The sequence below is a fragment of the Blennius ocellaris genome (assembly GCF_963422515.1).
Source record: "Blennius ocellaris genome assembly, chromosome: 5".
NCBI classification, from domain to species: domain Eukaryota; kingdom Metazoa; phylum Chordata; class Actinopteri; order Blenniiformes; family Blenniidae; genus Blennius; species Blennius ocellaris.
In genome coordinates, this window is record NC_137654.1 from 30,919,081 (window position 1) to 30,930,349 (window position 11,269).

The window sequence follows — 11,269 nt, forward strand, 5'->3', positions numbered from 1 at the left end:
TACCACGGTTCTTCTTCCGTCCTGAGATCCTGACCCGTTCTAAGCCACAGCTCCCCCTGGTGGTGATCAAGCAGACCTCTGGTTCCTCCTGCTGGTCCAGTTCTCTGACCCGCATCACGCTCTCCTCAGAAGGTGGCGCCAGATTCGGTTCCTGCGCCCAAAAACACCCAGCGGAACCTGTGATCCCGGCCGGGACCCTCTGAGGAGAACTGGTTTCCGTGGTGACGGCGGAGCTCCGTCAACTCACGTGAGGAAAACAAACAAACAAACAAACCAACCAACCGACCAATCAGACGAGTCGCTGAAGCGTCTTCCTCCAGACGTGACTCGAGGAGCTCCGGCCAAACCAAACCTGCCGTGTTTTAAAAAGAGGCTCGTTTAGGCAAACTAACCTGCTGCCGTTGGGTTTTTCCTTCCTCCCGCTAGAGACGCTCGCTTTCCCTACTTGGGACGGAGGGTTTCCGCCGCCGCTAGCAGGAAACCCCCCGGCGCTGAGTTGTGCGTTGGTGTGTCCAGGTGGCGTGTGGGACCCGGAGGGTGGACCAGTGTTGGCACGCTCTGCTGCGCGGCGCCGCAGACGAGTGTGAGCCGGAGTGGTGCGACTCCGAAGACCCGCTCTTCATCCTCTACACCAGCGGCTCCACCGGCAAACCCAAGGTCTGCTAACGCTAGCGCGCCGCTACCCCCACTCAGCGGTGGGCGGAGCCGGCGGCGTGCACGAGGGACCCCCCCCCCCCCCCTCGGTGTGACGGAGACGGAAATAACACATTAAATTACATTTATTTATTAATGTTATTATAGAATGTGGGTCGTTAGGATGGAGCGTCACTGTCCGGGTGTTTCGGTTTAACTGGTGCCCGTGTTAAGTGGTGACCTCTGCCTCGGCCGTTAGCAGCAGCAGCCGGCGTTAAAATAAGACGAACGCTACGATACTTTAACGGGACTGTGGGATGACTGTCTGTCCTCCCCCAGTGTCTGTCCTCCACTCAGTGTCTGTCCTCTCCCCAGTGTCTGTCCTCCACTCAGTGTCTGTCCCTCCCCCAGTGTCTGTCCCCCGCTCAGTGTCTATCCTCCCCCAGGGCGTCCTGCACACGCTCAGTGTCTGTCCTCCCCCGGTGTCTGTCCTCCCCCAGGATGTCCTGCACACGCTCAGTGTCTGTCCTCCGCTCAGTGTCTGTCCTCCATTCAGTGTCTGTCCTCCCCGAGGATGTCCCTGCACACGCTCAGTGTCTGTCCTACCGCTCAGTGTCCTGTCCCCCACTCAGTGTCTGTCCCCCACCAGGGCGTCCTGCACACGCTCAGTGTCTGTCCTCCGCTCAGTGTCTGTCCTCCCCCCAGGGCGTCCTGCACACGCTCCGTGTCTGTCCTCCACTCAGTGTCTGTCCCCCCCCCAGGGCATCCTGCACACGCTCCGTGTCTGTCCTCCACTCAGTGTCTGTTCCCCCCCCAGGGCCGTCCTGCACACGCTCCGTGTCTGTCCTCCACTCAGTGTCTGTCCCCCCCCAGGGCGTCCTGCACACGTTCAGTGTCTTTCCTCCGCTCAGTGTCTGTCCTCCCCCCAGTGTCTGTCCTCCGCTCAGTGTCTGTCCTCCCCCAGTGTCCTGTCCTCCACTCAGTGTCTGTCCCCCCCCAGGGCGTCCTGCACACGCTCCGTGTCTGTCCTCCACTCAGTGTCTGTCCCCCCCCCAGGGCGTCCTGCACACGCTCAGTGTCCTGTCCCCCCCCAGGGTCGTCCTGCACATGCTCAGTGTCTGTCCTCCGCTCAGTGTCCTGTCCTCTCCCCCAGGGCGTCCTGCACACCGCTCCGTGTCTGTCCTCCACTCAGTGTCTGTCCCCCCCCAGGGCGTCCTGCACACGCTCCGTGTCTGTCCTCCACTCAGTGTCTGTCCCCCCCCCAGGGCGTCCTGCACACGCCTCAGTGTCTGTCTCCACTCAGTGTCTGTCCCCCCCCCAGGCGTCCTGCACACGTTCAGTGTCTTTCCTCCGCTCAGTGTCTGTCCCTCCCCCCAGTGTCTGTCCTCCACTCAGTGTCTGTCCCCCCCCAGGGCGTCCTGCACATGCTCAGTGTCTGTCCCCCCCCCCCCAGGGCGTCCTGCACACGCTCAGTGGCTACATGCTCTACACCGCCGGCCACCTTCAAGCTGGTGTTCGACCACCAGCCGGAGGACGTCTACTGGTGCACGGCGGACATCGGCTGGATCACGGGGACACTCCTACATCACCTACGGCCCGCTGGCCAACGGCGCCACCAGCGTCCTGGTGAGTTCAGGGACCGCGGGAAATCGTGGCGCTGGAAACTAAGTGAGGGAGGAAGAATCTCAGTGTGGAGCTTTTATATTATTGATTTACTGTTTTTCTTCTTAACTGGTATGTAAAGATAGATTTTTTAATTTTTTAATGTAAATATGATCACAACCACTGGGAAACAAGGTGATTAATGGTTGAGAAGTAAATAAGCTTCGGCCTCCCACTAATTCACTTTTTTATTAATTTATTTTTTTCACTTATTTATTTAGCCACTTTTTTATTTATTCACGTTTTTTGTTTAGTTTTTTTAACTCATATATTTATTAATTTATGGCTTTGCTTTGCTCTCTGGTTATTAGTTTGGTTTGCTTTTATTTAATTTTGTTATTGTTTTAAAAACTAATTGTGCCCACGTGTCCGAAATAAACTTTTCATTCATATTAATAATAATGTCATTATATTATGTTTTTTATTTGGATGATTTGGGACCTTTTGAAAAAAAAAAATTATATATATATATATAAAAGACTAAAGTTATTAAAATAATAATAATTAAAAATCAGGTCCATTTTAAATGTATCTAAAAAAAAAAAAGGATATGATGTTGAAATATAATACAAATTTCACGATATTCTTAGTAACACAATGAAGTAAAGTCGGAATTTTATTTTCATAATGGACAAATGTGACGCATTTAAATTTTTACAAAATCCTGCAACGTTCAAAAAAATGTTTTACAAGATTTTATTGAACCGTGAAGGAAAAATGATGCCTTTAAGATTATAGTAAAGTGTCATAATTTTCTTAAAGAACAAAATAATAAAAACAATGTATAGAAAAAGCTTGAATTGAACTGGTGTCTGAAGTTCTGATCGATTCTGTGGAGATTTGAGTTCGATAAACGACTCAAATGTCTCATGGAAACTGATTTCAGACCCGAGTTGTAATGTGGATTTCCACAATAAAAGTCTTGATGTGACTGCTGCTGCTTGCAGTTCGAGGGCCTGCCCACGTACCCCGACGTGAGCCGCATGTGGGGGGGACATCGTGGACAAATACCAGGTCAGCAAGTTCTACACGGCGCCGACTGCCATTCGCCTGCTCATGAAGTACGGCAGCGAGCCGGTGCTCCGGTGAGTCACTTCCTGTTTCAGTCTGCAGGCAGTTTTAACAGCGTCGTCTCCATGTTCGGCCACTAGAGGGAGGCGCCGTCAAAATAAAACCACCTGGTTGGATTGGATGTGACTGTCAAAATAAAACCACCAAGGGGGATTGTTATTACGGTGACTGTCAAAATAAAACCACCAAGGTGGATTGTTATTATGCTGACTGTCAAAATAAAACTACCAAGTTGGATTGATATTACTGTGACTGTCAAAATAAAACCACCAAGGGGGATTGTTATTACGGTGACTGTCAAAATAAAAACCACCAAGGTGGATTGTTATTATGCTGACTGTCAAAATAAAACTACCAAGTTGGATTGGTATTACTGTGACCTGTCAAAATAAAAGTACCAAGTTGGATTGTTATACACAGTGACTATCAAAATAAAACTACCAAGGTGGATTGTTGTTAGTGACTGTCAAAATAAAAGAGCCAGGTTGGATTGTTATTAGTGACTGTCAAAATAAAAGCACCGGGTTGGATTGTTATTATGCTGACTGTCAAAATAAAAGCACCAGGTTGGATTGTTATTATGCTGACTGTCAAAATAAAACTACCAAGTTGGATTGATATTACTGTGACTGTCAAAATAAAACTACCAAGTTTGATTATTAGAGTGACTGTCAAAATAAAACTACCAAGGTGGATTGTTGTTAGTGACTGTCAAAATAATGCGCCAGGTTAGATTGTTATTACAGTGACTGTCAAAATAAAAGCACCAGGTTGGATTGTTATTCCGGTGACTGTCAAAATAAAACTACCAAGGTGGATTGTTGTTAGTGACTGTCAAAATAAAAGCGCCAGGTTGGATTGTTATTACAGTGACTGTCCAAAATAAAAGCACCAGGTTGGATTGTTATTCCGGTGACTGTCAAAATAAAAGCGCCAGGTTGGATTGTTATTCCAGGGACAGATTGACAGACTTTACATGGTTGTGGGACTGTGAGGACGCCACTGAGCGTCTCTGGTCTCTGGTCTCCTGGTAACTTCCTGCTCTGCTGCCCCCTGCAGGTACAAGCGAGACTCCCTGAAGGTTCTGGGCACGGTGGGGGAGCCCATCCAACCCCGAGGCCTGGCACTGGTACTAACAACGTGGTGGGGGACAAGAGGTGTCCCATCGTGGACACCTTCTGGCAGACGGAAACCGTGAGTTCCACCAGCACAGGCACACGCTCCATCTCCATGGCAACGGAGGAATCGCTGGTCCTGGTCACCACGGCTGCAGTAACCAGGAGTTCTGCACATGCTCAGTAGAGACCGTCACACACCAAGTTTCCTCCGTGGAGCCAGGACTCCGTCCTTGTTCCCCTGGGACTTGGTGCTTTTATTTTGACAGTCACCATATTAATAATCCAACTTGGTAGTTTTATTTTGACAGGTCACCATATTAACAATCTAGCTTGCTAGTTTTATTTTGACGGTCACCATATTAAACAATCCAATTTGGTGCTTTTATTTTGACAGTCACCCATATTAACAATCCGATTTGGTGCTTTTATTTTGACAGCCACCATAATGACAATCTAACATGGCAGTTTTATTTTGACAGCCACCATATTAACAATCCAGCTTGGTGCTTTTATTTGACAGTCACCAAAAACACTAACTTACCCCTCCTTGACAAACACTACAGTTATAAAAAATCTGCGTTACGATTTTGAAAAGTGGTTCAGAAGAACGTTTTTAATCCGACTCCTTTATTGTTTCTCCATTTTTATCGTTACCCTTATTTTTTTCTTCCTGGTTTGTAAAACGTCTTTGAGTGCATAATAAAAGCACTTTGCAAGTTTTTATATATTATTATTGTTATTAAAAATCACACCAAATATCTGAGTAATTTTTTTAAATGATTCCAATAATTTTCCACTCTCCAGATGTTGCTACAGAAGCTTTTCATCCAGAGACGAGTTCTATTTGCTCTCGTTGTTGAGCGCGTCTGTCGTACGCCGGGCTCCTATTGGTTTGTTCAGTGACGTGACCAGCGCCGTCGCCCCCTGCTGGCCGGGGCTGCTTTGTCTTCCAGGGCGGCCACGTCCTGACTCCTCTGCCTGCGGCCACGCCCTTGAAACCTGGATCTGCTGTGAGGAAACCTGCGCTTCAACCGCCGTCTGCAGCTCTCGCTACACATGCTACATGCTAGACATGCTAAATATGTTACATGCTAGACATACTACATGCTAAACATACTACATGCTAAACATGCTACACGCTAGACATGCTGCATGCTAGACATGCTACATGCTAGACATGCTAAATGCTAAATATGTTACATGCTAGACATGCTAGACATACTACATGCTAAACATGCTACATGCTAAATATACTACATGCTAGACATTACTACATGCTAAATATGCTACATGCTAGAACATACTACATGCGAAACATACTGCATGCTAAATATGCTACATGCCAGACATGCTAAACAAGCTAGACATGCTAAACATGCTAGACATACTACATGCTAAACATGCTACATGCTAAACATACTACACGCTAAATATGCTACATGCTAGACATACTACATGCTATATGCTAAACATACTACATGCTACATACTAGACATACTACATGCTAAACATGCTACATGCTAAACGTGATCAAAGGGGACTGATACCCTGAGTACCAGCTGGAGGTTCCACAGCAACACACTGCCTTCACCTATCAGCTGCATATGAAGTATGAATTGTGGTTTTAATGCATTTAATTAATACTCTTATCGGTACTAGTTAACTACCAGTAGCTAAAGGTTAGTACTCGTATAGTTATTAGTCCGTTTTCACATTTTTCCCCACAGTATTTGTTCAGTATTTTCCTCCAGGAGGTTCTTTAAGAAGCCATGATGTTGAAGTCCGGCTCTGACTTGTAGTTATTAAACATACAGTTACTTCATACGAGGCGTCTGAACGAAGTACTGAGTAGTTTGATTTTAACTATTAACAGCGGAGTTTGATGTTTTGACGTAAAGCGACCGTGTCTCTGCAGACGTTCCCGTTCTTTCGGCTGTGGTGCCGGCCATCCTGAACGAGTCGGGGGGAGGAGCTGGAGGGGCCCGGCGAGGGGCTACCCTGGTGAGAAAATAAAACACACACAGGAAGTGGTTGGGGCCTGGTGAGAAAATAAAATACACACATGAAGTGGTTGGATCAGATCAGCTTCTCACTCGGGCGTCAAAAACAAGCTCCCGTTTACAAAACGACGGAGAGCGCAGCTTTTTACAAATTGCTCGGCTTCAATCGCTGTGGAAACGCAACTTTTCTGAAACGCTGGTCCTGGTTGCCATGGTAACCAGTCGTTCTGCACATGCTCAGTAGAGTCCATCAGAATAAAGTCTCCTCCGTGGTGTCATGATGGTCTCCTGGACTTTCGTACTTTTATTTTGACAGTCACCGTAATAATTCAACTTGGTACTTTTATTTTGACAGTCACCGTAATAACAATCCAGCTTAGTACTTTTATTTTGACAGTCACCATAATAATTCAACTTAGTGCTTTTATTTTGACAGTACCATAATAACAATCCAACTTGGTACTTTTATTTTGACAGTCACTGTAATAACAATCCAACTTGGTGCTATTATTTTGACAGTCACCGTAACAACAATCCAACTTGGTACTTTTATTTTGACAGTCACCATAATAACACTCCAACTTAATAGTTTTATTTTGACAGTCACCAAAATAACACTCCAACTTAATCGTTTTATTTTGACAGTCACCATAATAACAATCCAACTTAATAGTTTTATTTTGAGTCACCGTAATAACAATCAAACTTGGTGCTTTTATTTTGAAAGTCACCGTAATAGCAATTCAACTTGGTGCTTTTATTTTGAAAGTCACTGTAATAACAATCAACTTAATCGTTTTATTTTGACAGTCACAATAATAACACTCCAACTTAATCGTTTTATTTTGACAGTCACCATAATAACAATCCAACTTAATAGTTTGATTTTTGACAGTCACCATAATAACAATCCAACTTAGTACTTTTATTTTGACAGTGACTGGTATAACAATCCAACTTAATAGTTTTATTTTGACAGTCACCATAATAACAATCCAACTTAGTACTTTTGTTTTGACAGTGACTGGGTATAACAATCCAAGGTGGCCATTTTATTTTGACAGTCCCTAGCAGCCCTAGCACAGTAAAGGCAGCAGACCCCCGGGGGGGGGGGAGGTCTTGGCTCCGGTTCTCAGAGTGTCTCTGGTCCAGGTCTTCAAGCAGCCGTGGCCCGGCGTCATGAGGTCGGTCTACGGGAACCACCAGAGGTTCCAGTCCACCCTACTTCAAGAAGTTCCCCGGGTACTACGTCACCGGAGACGGTGAGGACCGCCTTACTCTGGGAAGCTGAATCACTAGTCCTGTAACTAGTCCTGTAACTAGTCCAGTAACTAGTCCAGTAAACTAGTCCTGTAACTAGTAGAGCTGCTGAGTTAGCAGAGTTTTAACGGTGGTTAGCGGTTGAGGTGGAGCTTCAGCAAGGAAACTTTATCCTCCGTGAACCCCACACCTCTCTCTCTCTCCCTCTCTCTCTCTCTCCACTCTCCCTCTCCTCTCTCTCCACTCTCCCTCTCTCTCTCTCCACTCTCCCTCCCCTCTCTCTCTCTCTCCACTCTCCCTCTCTCACTCTCCCTCTCTCTCTCTCACTCTCCCTCTCTCTCTCTCTCTCTCTCCACTCTCCCCTCTCTCTCTCTCTCCACTCTCCCTCTCTCTCTCTCCACTCTCCCTCTCTCTCTCTCCACTCTCCCTCTCCCTCTCTCTCTCTCCACTCTCCCTCTCTCTCTCTCCACTCTCCCTCTCTCTCTCTCTCCACTCTCCCTCTCTCTCTCTCTCTCTCTCCACTCTCCCTCTCTCTCTCTCTCCACTCTCCCCTCTCTCTCTCTCTCCACTCTCCTCTCTCTCTCTCCACTCTCCCTCTCTCTCTCTCCCTCTCCACTCTCCCTCACTCTCTCTCCACTCTCTCTCTCTCCTCTCTCCCTCTCTCTCTGTCTGTCACTCTCTCTCACCCTCTCTCTCCCCTCTCTCTCTCTCTCCCCCCCTCTCTCTCTCTACCCCCTCTCTATAAACCCCCCCTCTCTCTCTCTCCCCCCCTCTCTCTCTCCCCCCTCTATAAACCCCCCCCCTCTCTCTCTCATCTGTCTCACCAGAATAAAGTTCCCACTGTGGTGACCAGTTAATTCACTGTGGGGCGTGTGGGGAACTTTATTTTGTAGACAGGAAGTAGTTTTGTTGTTCCACCGTGTTTGAAGCTCCGGCGGAGAGACGAGAGGAAAGAAAAGTGTGTTGGACGTCCAACAATTTATTAAAGTATTTCTTTCTGATTGTAGTTTGTTTGTTTGTTTGTTTATTTATTGTTTTCAAAGACTGAGTGCAGAACTGTCTTTGATGCTGCAGGTTGCCGTAGAGACGAGGACGGTTACTACTGGATAACGGGGAGGATAGACGACATGCTGAACGTCCTCGGGTAACACACACACACACACACACACACACACACACACACACACACACACACACACACACAGGCCCGCTGAGGCTGCGCTGCCCCCTGCAGGCCACCTGCTGAGCACGGCGGAGTGGAGTCGGCGCTGGTGGAGCACGAGGCGGTGGCGGAGGCGGCGGGTGGTGGGCCGCCCCCACCCCGTCAAGGGGAGAGAGTCTGTACTGCTTCGTCACGCTCCAACGACGGCGTGGCGTTCAGCTGCTCGCTGGAGGCGGAGCTTAAGAAGCAAGGTGGGCGGCCGGACACACACACACTGTTATTATACACAACTGACACACACACGTTTTCCTTATTGTGTGTGTGTGTGTGTGTGTGTGTGTGTGTGTGTGTGTGTGTGTGTGTGTGCAGTGAGGGAGAAGATCGGCGCCATCGCCACTCCAGACCACATCCAGGACGCCCCCGGTCTCCCCAAGACCAGATCAGGTGACAAACCAGCTTTATTCTTCCAGATCCAGCGTCTCCTTGATTCTCTCAAGCGTCGCGTCTTATTTTGAAAGTCTCCTGATGTCACTACTCTCACATGTGATTGAAACCTGAGCAGCAGGATTATTATTTACTCCGTTACGTCTTGAACCGCATTTATTAACGATCCTCTGGACCGGTTAATGATCAGTTTTTAAGTTTTGAAGGTTTATTTTTTTATTTTTATTTTGAAAAAAACAGCGTCAAAAACCAGCTAATTAGCTAGTGATTCGTGACCGCAGCGCCCCCATTAGACCGCCTACCAAATTTCAGCTCAATCGGACAATGTTTGCTAGCATGCTAACGTGCATGCTAGGCCGCGAGCTAGCCGATCCACCTGAAAATCTCAGGTGGATCTCCCCAGGGTGGCCCCCGGGCCCGGAATCTGGTTTTACTTCAGTTCTGGTGTGAACGACGCAGCGCTGGTGGAACATGAAAGGTTTTTCAAAAACTGGCACCGACATGAATTTGAGGCCTCAGGCCACGCCTCCTACGGAGGTCGGTGGGGGACATGAGAGTGACTTGGCTGAGTGTCGCTGTCGGCGACGTTTTCAAGAAGAAGAAGAAGAAGAAGAACGGTAGAAGGTCCAGCTACTTCCTGTAGCTTTGATGACGAGCACTTCCTGTAGCTTTGATGACGAGCACTTCCTGTTTCCTCCTCGCAGGAAAATCATGCGGCGGATTCTCCGTAAGATCGCCTGTGACGAACGAGACCTGGGAGACGTTTCCACCCCTGGCAGACTCCTCGGTGGTGGAGCAGCTCTTCCTCAACAGACGCTGCACCGCCGTGTGACGGCCTGCAGAGGGGGGGGGTGGGGGGGGGGGGGGGGGGGGGGGGGGGGGCGTGAGGAGGAGGAGGAGGAGGAGTCTGAAGTTCATCTTGTTTTCTGAAGCGTTTCTGAGTTGAGCTCCAGCCGGCTGGAGGATGATCCTCTTCCTCCTCCTACCTTCTTCCTCCTCCTCTTCCTCCTTCCTCCCCCTCCTCCCCCTCCTTCTTCCTCTTCCTCTACCTCCTTCCTCTCCTCCTCTTCCTCTTCCTGCTTCCTCTCCTCCTCTTCCTCCTTCCTCCAACTCCTCCTTCCTCCTCTTCCTTCCTCCTTCTTCCTCTTCCTTCTTCCTCTTCCTCCTTCTTCCTCTTCCTCCTTCTTCCTCTTCCTCCTCCTTCCTCTTCCTCCTCCTCCTCCTCCTTCCTCCAACTCCTCCTTCCTCCTCTTCCTTCCTCCTCTTCTTCCTCCTCCCTTCCTCTTCCTCCTCTCCTCCTCCTCCTCTTCCTCCAACTCCTCCTTCCTCTTCCTGCTTCCTCTCCTCCCTCTTCCTCCTTCCTCCTCTTCCTTCCTCCTTCTTCCTCTTCCTCCTCCTTCCTCTTCCTCCTCCTCCTTCCTCTTCCTGCTTCCTCTCCTCTCCTCCTCACTCCTTCTCTCAACTCCTCCCTTCCTCCTCTTCCATCCTCCTCGTCCTCCTTCCTCTTCCTGCTTCCTCTCCTCCTCCTCCTCCTTCCTCAACTCCTCCTTCCTCCTCTTCCATCCTCCTCGTCCTCCTTCCTCTTCCTCTCCTCCTTCCTCTTCCTGCTTCCTCTCCTCCTCCTCCTCCTTCCTCCAACTCCTCCTTCCTCCTCCTTTCCATCCTCCTCGTCCTCCTTCCTCTTCCTCCCTCCTCCTTCCTCCTCAGTCGCTTCCCGTTGAAATAAACCAGTAACCCGTGGTGATCAAAGCGTCGTCATGACGACTCGTTTCCTCCCGCAGAAGACGATTCTCCGTCTCGCGGGCTCCGAATGTTTAGGTTTCCTTCTTCTTACGTCTCTTTCTTTCTCCCCTTTTCCGTCTCTGGGCTGAAAAAACTTGACAACCAACGACTAAACCGAACTTTAAAACGAGTCGAGA

The 11,269-nt window shown here is 48.6% G+C and overlaps 1 protein-coding gene across 1 annotated transcript in view; it reads left to right on the forward strand.

Moving 5' to 3' along the window:
- The window catches only part of acss2 (acyl-CoA synthetase short chain family member 2), a gene marked incomplete at both ends in the record, with an annotated part of 14,908 nt that extends 4,726 nt beyond the window's left edge, over positions 1-10,182 (forward strand). The window contains 23 exon segments of the mRNA XM_080497004.1: positions 517-657; positions 2,087-2,128; positions 2,130-2,204; positions 2,206-2,259; positions 3,243-3,284; positions 3,286-3,380; positions 4,426-4,474; positions 4,476-4,499; positions 4,501-4,560; positions 5,438-5,494; positions 6,400-6,414; positions 6,417-6,485; positions 7,637-7,705; positions 7,707-7,746; positions 8,819-8,888; positions 8,979-9,045; positions 9,047-9,073; positions 9,075-9,110; positions 9,112-9,157; positions 9,276-9,344; positions 9,347-9,350; positions 10,055-10,121; positions 10,123-10,182. Coding sequence (XP_080353130.1) covers positions 517-657; positions 2,087-2,128; positions 2,130-2,204; positions 2,206-2,259; positions 3,243-3,284; positions 3,286-3,380; positions 4,426-4,474; positions 4,476-4,499; positions 4,501-4,560; positions 5,438-5,494; positions 6,400-6,414; positions 6,417-6,485; positions 7,637-7,705; positions 7,707-7,746; positions 8,819-8,888; positions 8,979-9,045; positions 9,047-9,073; positions 9,075-9,110; positions 9,112-9,157; positions 9,276-9,344; positions 9,347-9,350; positions 10,055-10,121; positions 10,123-10,182 — 1,278 coding nt within the window.
- Between the last annotated feature and the right edge of the window lie 1,087 nt (positions 10,183-11,269).